General features: G+C 46.4%; 1 protein-coding gene across 2 annotated transcripts in view; it reads left to right on the plus strand.

The window, feature by feature from the left end:
• Window positions 1-15938, plus strand: part of STAB2 (stabilin 2) — a 172159-nt gene that overhangs the window by 155480 nt on the left and 741 nt on the right. For both annotated transcript variants that reach the window (XM_061417114.1, XM_061417115.1), the window contains 7 exons: window positions 1712-1877; window positions 2021-2127; window positions 6381-6500; window positions 7271-7411; window positions 10575-10682; window positions 11499-11627; window positions 12562-12678. In XM_061417114.1, coding sequence (XP_061273098.1) covers window positions 1712-1877; window positions 2021-2127; window positions 6381-6500; window positions 7271-7411; window positions 10575-10682; window positions 11499-11627; window positions 12562-12678 — 888 coding nt within the window. The remainder of the gene's footprint in view (window positions 1-1711; window positions 1878-2020; window positions 2128-6380; window positions 6501-7270; window positions 7412-10574; window positions 10683-11498; window positions 11628-12561; window positions 12679-15938) is intronic.

Raw genomic sequence — 15938 nt, forward strand, 5'->3', positions numbered from 1 at the left:
ACATACCCCGACTCCACAAGTCTGCTCCCAATCATGACATTCAACCACCAAGGCAGAGGCACTGACTGGAAGTGTGCACCTCACGGGTGGAAACCAGAAGAAGATCAGTTACCCACAAGCCTAGGGTGTCCCTGAGCCCAAAGGCAGCCAAGTGTCTCTGGAATAGCCCAGGTTCCCTATGCCTGGGGGCATTGCAAAGGGCGTACAGAGAAATTGCCCCAGCTGTCAGCCAGGTAGGAAATGAAGCTCTGTCCAGAGCTCTCTCAGCCTCTAACATCAGAAGCCCAGCCCATTTGGAAAGGTCAGCAACTCGGAGTAGCCTACCAGTGAGTGCTCACAAGATCACTGCCCATCCTCGTGATTTTACTGCCCTTCCTCCAACCTCCATCACAACCAGATCTTCAGACCTGACATTTCTTTACAAGGAACAAAGCCCTTGATGCCAGGACCCAGCATCTTGGAGGGTCAGAATTTCTTGTTTCTCCTTGCTCGAGCTTCCCAGGTGGCTCAGCAGTAAGAATCCTCCTGCCAGTGCAGGAGCTGCAGGAGACTTGGGTTTAGGAATCTCTGAGTTAGGAAGATCCTCTGGAGGAGGAAATGGCAACCTGCTCCAGTATTCTTACTGGGATATTCCCATGGACAGAGGAGCCTGGCGGGCTACCGTCCATGGAGTTGCAAAGAGTCAGACACTACTGAGCAACTGAGCATGCGGACACATGCCTGCTTGTTCATTGTGTGACCTCAATCAAGGCATTGAAACCCCTGTCCCACCTGGCATGTTTATAAAGGACTAAAGATAATAAGCCACACAAGGGCTTCCCTTGTGACTCAGCTGGTAAAGAATCTGCCTACAATGTGGGAGACCTGGGTTCAATCCCTGGGTTAGGAAGATCCCAGGGAGAAGGGAAAGGCTGTGAACTCCAGTATTCTGGCCTAGAGAATTCCATGGACTGTATAGTCCACAATGTCGCAAAGAGTCAGACACCACTGAGCGACTTTCACTTCACTTCACTTCAGAGGAAATAAGACAGAATGACTGACACACATGGGAACTCAGGTTTTAAGATTAAGAGCTCTGGAGTAGAGAGCCTGGGTTTGAATCTCAGCCCTGCTACTTGCTGGCTCTGTGACTTGGAGCAAGTTACTTAACCCATTTTGCCTCTATTTTCTCAATTATAGAGACCTTTTTTTTTAAGGTTCTATCTCAAAGGGTTGATGTAGGTGATAAAGGTTTTGACACATGAAAAGTGCTTGCAAAAGGACCTGGCCCAGGATAAGCTCTCAGTAAGTGTTGGGATGATGATGATGGTGATGCTGGCCATGATGGTGGTCATGATGAGGATGATGATGGTGAGGATAGTGATGGCCATCAACTGGAGTTCCATTGACCCATAAGCAGAGGAATTTGCACCTAGGGGTAACTAGCTATTTGTAAATCCTTTCTCAAGAGCAGAGGGAATAAAAATGGGTATGAAGGACTTGAGCACTTACAGGGAAGAGAAGGCACCACTTTCATTCATCCAGTGGCTCAATCAACAAAAATGTAATGAACACCTACTATGTTCCAGGCACAGGGGTACAATAGACAAAATGAGCCATAACTCCTGACTCCATGGAGTTTTCAGTCTGATGGGGGAGTCAGACATTAGCCACAAAACTCCATAATACATATGAAATCACAGCTGACCAGCATCCATCTTTGTCTCTACAGGCCAAGTACCACCTCTGCTCAGCAGGTTGGCTAGACAGTGGGCGAGTAGCCTACCCCACATCCTATGCCTCCCAGAACTGCGGCTCTGGTATCGTTGGGATAGTGGACTATGGACCAAGAAACAACAAGAGCGAGATGTGGGATGTCTTCTGCTACCGGATGAAAGGTAATGGCCCCAACCTCGCTTCAGATTCCAGGCCATGCAGCTGCTAAGCCTTCCTCAGCTGGGCTGGCCAACCTCCCAGCATGAGATGGGGTAGCCAAGACGCCTGCCGCACCAGTGTGACTCTGTGTGTTTCTGCCTTCCAGATGTGAACTGCACCTGCAAGGTGGGCTACGTGGGAGATGGCTTCTCGTGCAGTGGAAATCTGTTGCAGGTCCTAATGTCCTTCCCCTCGCTCACAAACTTCCTAAAGGTCTGTACCACATCTGTTCGCTTTCACCTTGGGGTGGAGGGGTGAACTCAAAGCAGATATGAGAGAGTCTAGTCCTTGAGAGAAGGCGGAGGCTCACAGTCACGGTTGAGAGTGTGGACACAGCCGCACTGCCCAAATTTGACACTTAGATTTGCCACTTACTTGGTGCGTCACCTTAAATGAGTTGCTTTCCCTACTGGGCCTCAGTTTGCTCATCTGTAAAATGGAGATGACACAATCTCATAGGGTAAGGTGATAAATAAATGACTTGATATTTGTAAAGTGCTTAGCCCTGTGGCCAGCAGATGGAAAATGCTATCCTGGTGTTAGCTGGTAACTCATCTATCTGTTTGCGACTACAGCAGCTTCAGAGTCTGCCCTGTAGGAATAAGTTGCTCTTCTGTCTTCATGGACAGGGTGGGGCACAGTTAAGTCTGCCTGGTGATCACCCAGTGGCCAAATTCTCAATATATAGTCAACTTGCATTCTTCACTGTACTTTTATCTTTAAAAAAAAAAAATTAGTTTTGGCCATGCTACATGGCTTGCAAGATCTTAGTTCCCCAACTAAGGATCAAACCCACACCCTCAGCAGTGAAAGCACTGAGTCCTAACCATTAGCCCACCAGGGAATTCCTGCACTGCATTTAAAGTCACTTTAATATGCTACAAGTCATGTCCAATGAAGAGAAAGTCCCTGTTAGAGAAAGAATTGGTGTTGACTATGAATATGAGAGTTGGACTATGAAGAAAGCTGAGCACCAAAGAATTGATGCTTTTGAACTGTGGTGTTGGAGAAGACTCTTGAGAGTCCCATGGACTGCAAGGAGATCCAACCAGTTCATTCTAAAGATCAGTCCTGGGTGTTCTTTGGAAGGAATGATGCTGGGGCTGACACTCCAGTACTTTGGCCACCTCATGCAAATAGTTGACTCATGGAAAAGACTCTGATCCTGGGAGGGATTGGGGCAGGAGGAGAAGGGGATGACAGAGGATGAGATGGCTGGATGGTATCACCAACTCGATGGACGTGGGTTTGGGTGAACTCCGGGAGTTAGTGATGGACAGGGAGGCTTGGCATGCTGCAGTTCATGGGGTCACAAAGAGTTGGACACAACTGAGCAACTGAACTGAACTGAACTGAACTGATGGGAAGACTGCACAGAAGAAATATATTAAAAAGATCTTCATGACCCAGGTAACCATGATGGTGTGATCACTCACCTAGAGCCAGACATCCTGGAATGTGAAGTCAAGTGGGCCTTAGAAAGCATTACTATGAACAAAGCTAGTGGAAGTGATGGAATTCCAGTTGCGCCATACTGTTAAAGTGCTGCACTCAATATACTAGCGAATTTGAAAAACTCAGCAATGGCCACAAGACTGGAAAAGGTCAATTTTCATTCCAATCCCAAAGAAAGGTAATGCCAAAGAATGTTCAAACTATTGCACAATTGCACTCATCTCACAATTGCACTCATCTCATACACTAGCAAAGTAATGCTCAAAATTCTCCAAGCCAGGCTTCAACAGTTCATGAACCATGAACTTCCAGATGTTCAAGCTAGATTTAGAAAAGAGATCAAATTTCCAACATCCATTAGATCATCAAAAAAGCAAGAGAGTTCCAGAAAATTATCTACTTCTGCTACACCAAAGCCTTTGACTGTGTGGATCACAACAAACTGTGGAAAATTCTTCAAGAGATGAGAATACCAGACCACCTGACCTGCCTCCTGAGAAATCTGTATGCAGGTCAAGAAGCAACAGTTAGAACCAGACATGGAATAACAGACTGGTTCCAAATTGGGAAAGGAGTACATCAAGGTTGTATATTGTCACCCTGCTTATTTAACTTATATGAGTACATCATGTGATATGCTGGGCTGGATGAAGCACAAGCTGGAATCAAGATTGCTGGGAAAAATATCAATAACATCAGATATACAGATGACACCACTCTTATGGCAGAAAGCGAATAAGAACTAAAGAGCCTCTTGATGAAAGTGAAAGAGGAGAGTGAAAAAGTTGGCTTGAAACTCAATATTCACCAAACTAAGATCATGGCATCTGGTCCCATCACTTCATGGCAAATAGATGGGGAAACAATGGAAACAGTGAGAGACTTTATTTTCTTGTGCTCTAAAATCATTGCAGATGTTGACTGCAGCCATGAAATTAAAAGAGGCTTGCTCCTTGAAAAAAAAAAGTTATGACCAACCTAGACAGCATATTAAAAAGCAGAGACATTACTTTGCCAACAAAGGTCCACCTAGTCAAAGTTATGGTTTTTCTAGTAGTCATGTATGGATGTGAGAGTTGGACTATAAAGAAAGCTGAGCACCAAAGAATTGATGCTTTTGAACTGTGGTGTTGGAGGAGACTCTTGAGAGTCTCTTGGACTGCAAGGAGCTCAAACCAGTCCGTCCTAAAAGAAATCAGTCCTGAATATTCATTGGAAGGGCTGATGCTGAACCTGAAACTCCAATACTTTGGCCACCTGATGTGAAGAACTGACTCACTGGAAAAGACCCTAATGCTGGGACAGATGGAGAAGGCAATGGCAACCCACTCTAGTGTTCTTGCCTGGAGAATCCCAGGGATGGGGGAGCCTGGTGGGCTGCAGTCCATGAGGTCACACAGAGTCGGACACGACTGAAGCAACGTAGCAGCAGCAGCTGGGACATACTGAAGGCAGGAGGAGAAGGGGATGACAGAGGATGAGATGGTTGGATGGCATCACTGACTCGATGCACATGAATATATGCAAGCTCCAGGAGTTGGTGATGGACAGGAAAGCCTGGTGTGCTGCAGTCCATGGGGTCACAAAGAGTCAAACACAACTGAACAACTGAGCAACTGAACTGAACTTATCAAAGAACTGAGCTTTGATATTAATAACAGCAATAATAACAATAGCTAACATGTCCTGTGCATTTTCTTCACACGAGGCATTCTCTGAGGCCGTTCAGGTTACTTTTCACTTGCTTCACAAAACATAAGCTCCATAAGGGAAATTATTTTCTCCGCCTTGTGGCTAGCATATAGTAGGTGCTCAGTAATACTTGTTACACAGAATAAATCCTTATGCAACCTTATGAAGTCACTTTTGCCATTATTCCCATTTTGCAGATAAAGAAACTGAGGCTTAGCAAGGTCAAGGATACAGCCAAGGAGAGGGGACAGAGCATAAGTACAGGGCTTGTAGGAACAGGGCAGAAGCTAGACCCAGGACCCCAAAATAGTGAGTCTTTGTCCACAGACCACTTAACTAGCCTAAAAACTCAGGGTTACTGTAAATATTCTAAAGATGAACACCCAAACCAATGTTTGTGCTGTGTGGGAGTGTGGCTTGTGACAGCATCTCAGATAAAAGACTTTGTAGAACAAAACCCACTGGCTGTGTGCCCTTCAGCAAATTCTCAACTTCTCTGGGCAGCAGCAGGGCTCTCTGCACGATGACAGTGCTGAAGTGCATAGTGCGATTTCTTAAAATCTGTTCAGTGAATATTTATTGAGTACTTAACAATGTGCTTGAGATGTATCAGTGAACAAAACAGACAAGAAACAGAATAAAGCGAATAGTATTGAATGCTAGAAGGTGATCTAGACTATGGGGGTGGGGAGGGGACCCACAGGGTTCCCATGTTGCCTAGAGTGATGAGAGAAGGCCTTAGTGAGAAGGTAAGATGTAAACAAAGTGTGGACAGAAGAGAGGAAGTTAGCCATGCAGATTTCAAGGAAGAATATTCCAGGCGTAAGGAACAGCCAGGCAAAGGATGAAAGGCAGGACGTTGCTGAGCAAGCCTGAGGAACGTCAAGGAGGCCAGTGTGGCTGGGGCAGGGTGAGCAAGAGGACAGCTGGGTGCAGGGTCAGAGGAGCAAGACTCCAGGTGGTTTGGGCCTCGTGGGCACTGTAAGGACTTTGGCTTTTCCTCTGGGTGAAGCGGGCGCCTTGCAAATTTTTGGCAAAAGAAGACTCCGGAATTCACTTAAGATTTCAAAGCCTACACAAGCTGCCTTGTTGAGAATGGCCTGTGATCTGGCTGTGTCTTAGGACCATAAGATTTATCAAGGAAAGGAAAAATCCTCCTAAAATTTTCCCAAGGGGCAGTCAGAAAGATGAGCAGATGAGTGGCAGCCTGAGCTGGGGTGATCATCAGGAATACTCCAAAGGGGTGATGCCGCCCTCTCCAGCCAGTCCCTCCCTAAACACCACGCTGACCCTTCTGACCACCTCCTTCCTATCCCCAGGAAGTGCTGGTGTATTCCAACAGCTCAGCCAGAGGCCGGGCATTCCTGAAACACCTGACTGACCTGTCAATCCGAAGCACCCTCTTTGTGCCCCAGAACGGTGGGCTCGGGGAAAACGAGGTGAGCTGGGTTCCTGGTATCTGCGTTTAGTGCTTCTAGGCAGTATCAGTTATCACCTCAACGATGCAATGTCACAAATGACCCCACAGTGCAGTAGCTACATTTATGTGGCTCACACAGCTGCAGATCAGCTGGCAGTTCTGGGCTTGGCTAGGCATGCTTGCGTGTCTGAGCTGGGCTGGCCATCAGCCGATCTAGCCTGGCCTGTCTGGGACTCTGCTCCACAGGGCTCTCAGGCTTCAGCAGGTTATCTCAGGCATGTTCTTCTGGCAGAAAATGCCAGCACTTTCTAAGACCCTGTCTGGTCTCATTTGCTAACATACCACACACCCAAAAAGTCACGTAGCTGAACCCAAAGCCAGAGTGGGAGGCCCTCAGAGTTATAGGGCAAAGGGCAAGGATACAGGGAGAGGTGAAGAACTGGGGCCAGGGATGCAACTGATCTACCACACCGACCTCCTTCGTGTCATGGCACACAGAGGAGCTGGCAGCGTTTATTAAGCCTGCCCACAGGCTCCGACAGCCTCGAGCCCTTATCCCACTGAGGGCTGAGAAAAGCAATACCTCTGTTCACTTGTTACCCACTCGAGACCCACCCCTCTCAGGACATCACTGGGAAGCTTTGCTTAGACCATTAAAATGACTTCCAAGTGGAGGCAGAAAAGTCAAGGCCTTGAGAAGTGATTTTTTTTCTGTGTCATCCTTATCACGAAAATGAAAATATTGCTTGACTTTTAAAGACCATTCTTATGTCTCTCCTCTCCTCTCAGACCCTGTCTGGGCGGGACATAGAGCACCACCTCTCCAACATCAACATCTTTTTTTACAATGACCTTGTCAATGGTACCATCGTGCACACGAGGCTGGGAAGCCAGCTGCTCATCACCTCCAGCCAGGACCAGCGCCAACTGGTATGAAAAGTCTTCTGGGCTTATTGGGAGAAATGGAGATAATAAATGCAAAGTTTCCAGCATAGAGTAGGTGCTTAATAGATGGCAACGCTTATAATGCGAAAGAAAACTCTAAAGCTACAGTAAGATGGTACTGGCTGAACACCAGAACACACCATACTGACTGTCAGGCAGCCCCTACTCCTTGAGCACTAAGCCCCTGGTGACCGCCAGCCCCAGAAGCTGATAATGAGGACCTATAAATGAAACCATTCTAAAGCTGTCTGATTCTCTGCCTTTATTTCTGTCAGATTTTCAGCCTATCCCAGGTATTAACACGTGAGCCTTGAAGTCAAATGACCTTAGTATGTCTGCCGCCCACTAGCTCTAGGACTTTAGGTAACTTGTCTGAACTTCTCTGGGTCCCAATTTCCTCATCTGAAAGACAGGGGTGTTGGTGATGTGTTGATGATGGCGATAGCAGTGATGATGCTTATGATGCTAACACTGAAATTATTTTGATAATGGTGGTGTTGATAATTGCAATGACGATGGTGGGGATGATGGTGGTGGTTGTGATATTAGAAGTGGTGATAGTGGTGGTGGTAACATGACCATGATGTTCAAATCACAGGCTTCTAAAGTATTCTTTCAACTGAAGTCTAGTTGATTTACATGTTGTATTAGTTTTAGGAGCACAGCAAGATGATTCCGTTTTTTATAGATATATTCAGGTATATACGTATTTTCAGGTTCTTTTCCTATATAAGTTATTACAAAATATTGACCCTCTGACCAATTGGTGGCTCAGACAATAGCACAGGGAACTATATAGTTCCTGTGAGAAGGAACCTTGGAGAAGGGAATGGCTACCCACTCCAGTATTTTTGCCTGGTGAATTCCATGGACAGAGAAGCCTGGCAGGCTACAGTCTATGGGGTCACAAAGAGTCGGACACGACTGACACTTTTTTCACATTATGTATGTTAATCCTGTACTCCTAATTTATCCCTCCTCCCACCTTTCCATTTTGTTAACCATTCAGTTCATTTCAGTCGCTCAGTCGCATCCAACTCTTTGCAACCCCATGAACCGCAGCACGCCAGGCTTCCCTGTCCATCACCAACTGCCAGAGTCTACCCGTATCCATGTCCATTGAGTCGGTGATGCCATCCAGCCATCTCATCCTCTGTCGTCCCCTTCTCCTCCTGCCCTCAATCTTTCCCAACATCAGGGTCTTTTCAAATGAGTCAGCTCTTCGCATCAGGTGGCCAAAGTATTGGAGTTTCAGCTTCAACATCAGTCCTTCCAATGAACACCCAGGACGGATCTTTAGGATGGACTGGTTGGATCTCCTTCAGTCCAAGGGACTCTCAAGAGTCTTCTCCAACACCACAGTTCAAAAGCATCAATTCTTCAGCACTTAGCTTTCTTCACAGTCCAACTCTCACATCCATACATGACCACAGGAAAAACCATAGCCTTGACTAGACGGACCTTTGTTGGCAAAGTAATGTCTCTGCTTTTAAATATGCTGTCAAATTTTAACCATAAGTTTACAGAAATAGTCTATGAGTCTATTTCTGTTTTGGAGACAAGTTCATCTTTTTCTTTTAGATTCCATATATGACACATTCAAAATTTACCTTTCTGACTTACTAAGATAATCTGGGTCCATCCATGTTGCTGCAGATGGCACTATTTCATTCTTTTTATGGCTGAGTAATAGTCCATTGTTTATATGTACCACATCTTCTTATTCATTCATCTGTTGATGCTCATTTAAGTTGCTTCCAAGTCTTGGCTACTCTAATAGTGCTACCATAAACATTAGGCTGCATGTATCATTTGGAATTATGGTTTTCTCTAGCAATTTGCCCAAGAGTGGGATTGCAAGATCATGTGGTTGCTCTAATTTTAGTATTCTGAGGAAACTCCATACTGTTCTCCATAGTTGTTGCGCCAATTTATATTCCCACCAGCACTGTAGGAGGGTTCCCTTTTTTGCACACCCTCAACAGCATTAATAATTATTTGTAGACTTTTTGATGATGGCCATTCTCACTGGTGTGAAGTGATACCTCATGGTGGTTTTGTCAGATCATACGCTTTTATGGAGATTCAGTGATTCAGGGATTTTGACATGTGATAATGGTATCTGACATGTAGCAAGGGCTAAATGAATATTTTTTATAAACATGAGTATTTTTTAAATTTTATTTAGTTATTTTTGGCTGCACTGGGTCTTTGTTGCTGCACATGGGCTTCTCATTGCAGTGGCTTCTCTTGTTGCAGAGCATGGGCTCTGGGGCACACAGGCTTCAGCAGTTATGGTGTATGGGCTCAGTAGTTGTGGCTTGCAGGCTCTAGGGCACGGGTTCAGTAACTGTGGCACATGGGTCCAGTTGCTCCAATGCATGTGGGATCTTCCCGGGCCAGGGATCGAACCCGTGTCCTCTGCACTGGAAGGTGGACGGACTTCTAATCATTGGACCACCAGGGAAGCCCTGATGAATACTTTTAATACTTACCTAATAAATGATCTTTATTACTGAAGATCAGTAGTTTAGACCAGTACTTCTCAAACTTTAACAGGCACTTAAATCACTTATGAGTTTGTTAAAATGCATATTGTAATTCAGCAGGTGGGTTGTGGGGCCCCAGGTTCTGCATTTCTAATCAACTCCCGGGTGTCTGCCCACACCACAAGCCAGTGGCTCACACTTTGATTAGCGAGGAATTAGCTCACTTAACATCTGTTTCTTGTGTGGTGTGATGTTCACAGCAGTGGGTCTGGAGTTGGGGCATGGGGTTTGCCACCTACTACCTATGTGATCTTGGTGTGTGTGATCATGAACTATGTGATCACACCACCTTCTGACCCCTCATCTGTTAAACAAGAGGGCTGGATAGAATGACCTCCTGGGTTCTCTGCAGCCCAGAACAGTTTGTTAGCACAAGAACTACTAATGTGCTGTTCTGGGCTGTCCAGAGGGCGAGCACAAGCCCCATACTGCCCGTCAGTGAGGATGGGCCTGAAACCCAGGCTCCCGGACCTCAGGGAAACTGGACAACTTTCTTCCATGGAAGGGCTGCTGCTGCTGCTGCTAAGTCTGCCCACATGGAAAGAAAGAATCAGATAGTCAGAGATATCTGATAGACAGCCCTCCTCTCACCTCCCTAGGAGACCAGGTTCGTTGATGGAAGAGCCATTCTGCAGTGGGACATCTTTGCCTCCAATGGGATTATTCATGTCATTTCCAAGCCTTTAAAAGCTCCCTCTATCCCAGGGGTGAGTATACAGCATTCCTGATAAGGAGGAGCCTCGATGTCCACTCCCCAAGTAGCGAGCTACTCCTGGGAGCCCTGCCACCCCATCCATGGCAGCTGGCCTCAGGGATGCCAGCCCGCATCCAGTGTGTCAGTGACATAACATGTGTCAGCACCAATATTTGCTGAATGAAAAGGGCAGGAAGTGCCAGTGGAGAAACCACTGGAAGGGGAGTGAAAATCCTGAGCCCCTCCACCTCGTACCCATGTGAACTCAGACAAGCCCCAAACATCATCGAGCCCCATTTTTCTTATCTGCAAAATGGAGGTCAAAATGCCTTCTTCCCTGGATTCTTGGGAAGACAATGAGTTAATGTAAAATAATAAAGACAGTTCCTGGCACTTGCTTTATAAGAGTTGGTCAGCTGGCTGTGGTCAGTTGGTGGTGATGTTAGTTTTCTAACTTTGTTCTAAAGGTATGAAGCTGCAAAACGAGGCTGGCTTCAAAGCCCACCTCTACCACTTACGGGCTGTGTGACACTGGGCAAGTGCTTACCCTCTGTGTGTCTCTGTTCTCCTGTATAAAAATGGAAACAGTAGAAACTGTTCTTATCTCTTTGTGTTATTATGCATTTAAATGGATTATTTTATGTAAGGGGGCTTAGAACTGACCCTGGAAGTAGTAAGGGCTAGATACATATTGACAGCTTTATCATTATTTTTATCCCAGCTGGCACAAGATGCCTCAGGCAAGCCAGAATAGGGTGGGCTCCAGGAAGCATGCCTCTTTGGGGAAGTCACCAGTTCTGGTACCAACCACTGCCCTTTCTGTGTGTAGACGCCAGGCCACACCGGCCTGGGAACAGGGGTGTTCTTTGCCATCATCCTGGTCATCGGAGCCATTGCTTTGGCAGCATACTCCTACTTTCGACTAAACCGGAGAACGATTGGCTTCCAGCATTTTGAGGTGAGACAGAGAAAAACAGGACCATGGGGATGGGGGTCTACTCTGAAACCCAGCCCCGGCTCTGGGCTACTCCAGCAGACCGGCTGCTTCCTCGCTGAGCACTTGGCACACTTTTCCTGTCTCCTGGATGGGGCCTCTGCCCTGAAGAGATCAGCAGTGGCAGCTCCGGGGCCCTCTACCTGGCTGAATCAGAGGATGGAGGAGGGCGAAGGGCAGCCAGTAGCCCTTCATGCCACAGGTGTGGCTTGGAGCCAAATTCACCAGGGGCCCAGGAGGCCACTCACCTTGGAGGAATCACAAGACAAGCTTCAAAGCTGACTCTGAGGGTGGGGACACGGTGGGCGGCCTGCACAGCCAGAGGCCTCAGGTCATAGCCAGTGAAACACACTGGCCCTATTTGAACAGCTGAACCCACATCCAGGTCAGTGGGTCTTAGTTCACCATGGGAGACCCTGCGGGCCGGATACGGCTGCAGCCCCCAAGCAGTAGGTCACTTCCTTCTGGCAGATAACCTATACAAGGATTATATACACCACATTTAACAAAAGTGCCATGCTGCACGATTCCTTTTATACTAAGTTCAAGGATAGGTAAAACCATTCCAGGTGATGGGAGTCAGAAAAGCAGTTTACCATGGGTGGGACCAGATATTGGCAGGCAGGGGGCATGAGGGCACCTCCTGGAGGATGGAGATGCCCTGTATGCTGATTTGGGTGGTGGTCACACATGGGTGAACGTATTTAAGAAGTCATTGAGCTGAACACTTAAGATTGGTGCATGATATTACATCTAGGTCAGATCTCAATAAAAGGACAACAGAAAAGTTCCCGGAGGTGGAGGTGGGGGCGGGGCTTGCCTTGGCTTCCGACTTGGCTGCGACACCCCACCTTGGGGACTTTGTGGTGCTCAGCCCTGTGCTTGTCTGTCCGAGCAGTCGGAAGAGGACATTGACGTTGCAGCTCTTGGCAAGCAGCAACCCGAGAATATCTCGAACCCCATGTACGAGAGCACAACTTCAGCAACCCCGGAACCTTCCTACGACCCGTTCACAGTGAGTTTGTCTTTTCATCTAAAACAGGTTCAGCTGAGGTTGGTGGGGGGCGGCGGGTAGGGCAATGATGTCTTTCAGCAGACCTGTGTAGAGCACGGCGCCAAGAAATCTCACTTCTAGGACACGTCTCCAGGCTACAAGCCTAGAAGCAAGCTGGGTGAAGCCCTGTGGTCGTTCTGTGTTCTGAGCTCTCCTGGGTGGATTGTGGATTGCAGAGGCGTCCATCGGTTAGATCTAGAAAAGAACTAGGGGTTGCACAACCCCAACCTTGGGACCGGGTGAGAGGTGACAAGGAGAAGAAACCTTGGGCTGAATTCTGCCACAACCACTGACGAGGTAGCAGGCTCAAAGGAAGACCTAAAACTGCTTCAACATTTACACTGTTGTCCGGGAGTCTTCTGCCTGTTGTCAGAGCTGCTTCTTACTTTAGGAGCTATGTCTCTTTGACGAGGTTTTTTTTTTTTATCTAGGGGCATGGGTCCTGCTCTGGTCTTCCAAGAAAGGGCCACTTGTTTCTAGAATTAGTGACCCTTGAGTTTGGATGGAGCCGCCACTGACCGCAGCGCTGTGGCAGGGAACCCATTCACATCAAATGTGCGAGACACACTCTGCCTATGTTACCAGGTCTGGACTGAGAAGCTAAGAGTGAAATAAGAGAAAACATACTGGTCTTTGCCCCAGAGCTCATAAACTCCTCTAATTTCTTAAGTGGTGAGAATACCAGGGGCATCTTTTGTTCTGAGATTCTGGGTTGGCTCCTGTATGCCTTCTGGTCACCAGAAAGACCAAACCATGATTCGAAGGTTGGGATTTTTCAGTTCAACCCTTCACTCTCCAGAGGGAGAGAGAGGCCAGAAATGTAGCTGATAGTCGATGTGAGGAAGTCTCCATAAAAATTCCCCCCCCCTTTTTTAAATGTGTGTGTAATCTATTATAGATTTCAGTTTGTAGTTACCGTGATGTTTTGTTATAGCAGTCCATATATAAACAAGATTATCTTAAGTTGCTGGTCTTTTAATTTCAAATACATTTCCCATATCCTGCATTTGTGTTCTCATGACTGCTGGTTTTGATATCACTTCTGTGTGATATCCATCCTTTACTGGATGTTTGCCTTTACCAATGAGCTTTTCTAGTCATCATTTTGTTTCTAGTTGTGGCCTTGTCCACTTAAGAGTAGTTCCTTTAGCATTTGTTAGAAAGGTGGTCTGGTGGTGCTGAATTCTTAGCTTTTGCTTGTCTGCAAAGCTTTTGATTTCCCTGTTAAATCTGAATGAAAGCCTTACTTGTAATTTTGGTGTTTTCATAAGAGGTGAGCTCAAATCCTTCTATTCTACCATCATCCATAAATCCCAATGGTAGGGGGTTCAGACATCTTCCAGGGTGGTGAACATATCCACACTGGGAGGGTGATGCACCTGAAGTCCACGGGGCAGTGGCTATACTGAATTTCTATAAGTTGGCACTGAAACGTTACAGCATTCTATTGTACCATTTTAAGCTTATAGAATGCAACACTTGTTGTTATTTTTCTAGTAAACCAAATGCAACTCTCCCATGGTTCTCAGTGCCTGTGGTAGTAGATTTAATATATTTGCAATACGGAAAATAATCAGATCATAAATCCTATTGCTTTTTAATCAAACCCATGTAAAAGTTTCTAGTCCAGATTCAAGGGCAAGTTCAGTTAAGCTGCATTTATTAACCGTCTATTTCTATAAGCCTTGTGATATGGAAATCAACCTCATTTTAAAAGCAAGGGGAGTCCAAATGCTTGGGGCTGGTGCAATGGGACGACCCAGAGGGATGGTAAGGGGAGGGAGGAGGAGGAGGGTTCAGGATGGGAAACACATGTATACCTGTGGTGGATTCATTTCGATATATGGCAAAACCAATACAATATTGTAAAGTTTAAAAATAAAATAAAATTTAAAAAAGTAACATAAAAGCAAGGGGAAAAATTTCATATTCTGTTCAGGGCTCTCCATGGCCTCTCAGCTGTCTGGCTTTTCTCGGGGCCCCATGAGCACTGTCGATGGAATACTCACCTGAGGCAGGTGAGAGTACCCTAAGAGACAGGACTCGGTTCAACCTTCCTAATCAGACCAGGTGGCAAAAATATTCCAGTTACAGGAATCCTAGGCTGAGGGCACCAGCCCCAAATCTGCTTTATTCTCATGCCTTTTATACTGAAGGAGCAGATGTTGCCTCTAGACGACCTGGAGCCAATCCACACATTGTGAGCATCCATTATGTGAATGGACAGAGCTGCGGTCTGATCAGAGCCACAGACAGCAGGAGGTTCAGGAGGCCGCCTCTGGACTGTTGCTTCTGATCAGACCCAGTTCAGGATGAACTGTCAACCGGAAAGGATTTTTTTTGTAACCAGAGTAACAGCCATGTTTTGTGGGGTGGTTTTATTTTCCTTAGAGTAGTATCTAACTTAATTCACACACCTCCCTGTCAGGTAAATATTATTAGGCCCCTTAATAGATGAGAAAAATTCTGCAGAGGTGAAATGACTTGTCCACATGTTCAGGCCGAGACCATACCCCATCTTCAGGCCACGAGCCAGTACAGCAGCGTGAAGCCACCCTCGCTCCCACCGGATGTATTCACAAGAGACTGCAGGAAAAATAGTGTTTTTAGGCTGAAAGAGAGGAAAAGTTTTCCTTGACCCTCTGATGATTCGTGGCTGGGCCTGAAAAGTAAACTGGTAAAGACAGACTCACAGAAGAACATATATATTTTATTGAACATTTATGTGTACATGGGAGCCTTCATGAGAAAATGAAGACCCAAAGAAGGGACCAGAACAGGAAGCCTTTGCACCTTTTAGACTAAATGTGTGAGGAATTGACAAGAGAGAGAGCTTTGGACCTAGAGGTAGTAAATGGTGAAGAAGTCACTAGGAAGATAAGGGTTAGTGAACAAGGTTTGTTTGTACAGGTTTCTTGGCCCCCAGCTCCCCAGAAGTGATGCATCTTCTTTCCTCTAAAAATTTCATGAGGGAATTTTATTACCTGTTTCAGGGGAAAAGGGTAGGGGGCAGAGTTAGTCAGAGTGACCTTCCTGCTTCTGTCATGTAAAAGAATTCCTTCAGTTTGACATTTAACATGCCAAGTTACTGGATTGGGGGTAGCACGTCCTAAGGGCTTTCCCCAGGGCTTCAGTGGTAAAGAATTCACCTGCCAATACAGGAGATACAGGTTCAATCCCTGGGTCGGGAAGATCCCCTGGAGAAGGAAATGGCAACCCAC

Source organism: Bos javanicus, chromosome 5 (genome assembly GCF_032452875.1).
Source record: "Bos javanicus breed banteng chromosome 5, ARS-OSU_banteng_1.0, whole genome shotgun sequence".
Classification (NCBI taxonomy): Eukaryota; Metazoa; Chordata; class Mammalia; order Artiodactyla; family Bovidae; genus Bos; species Bos javanicus.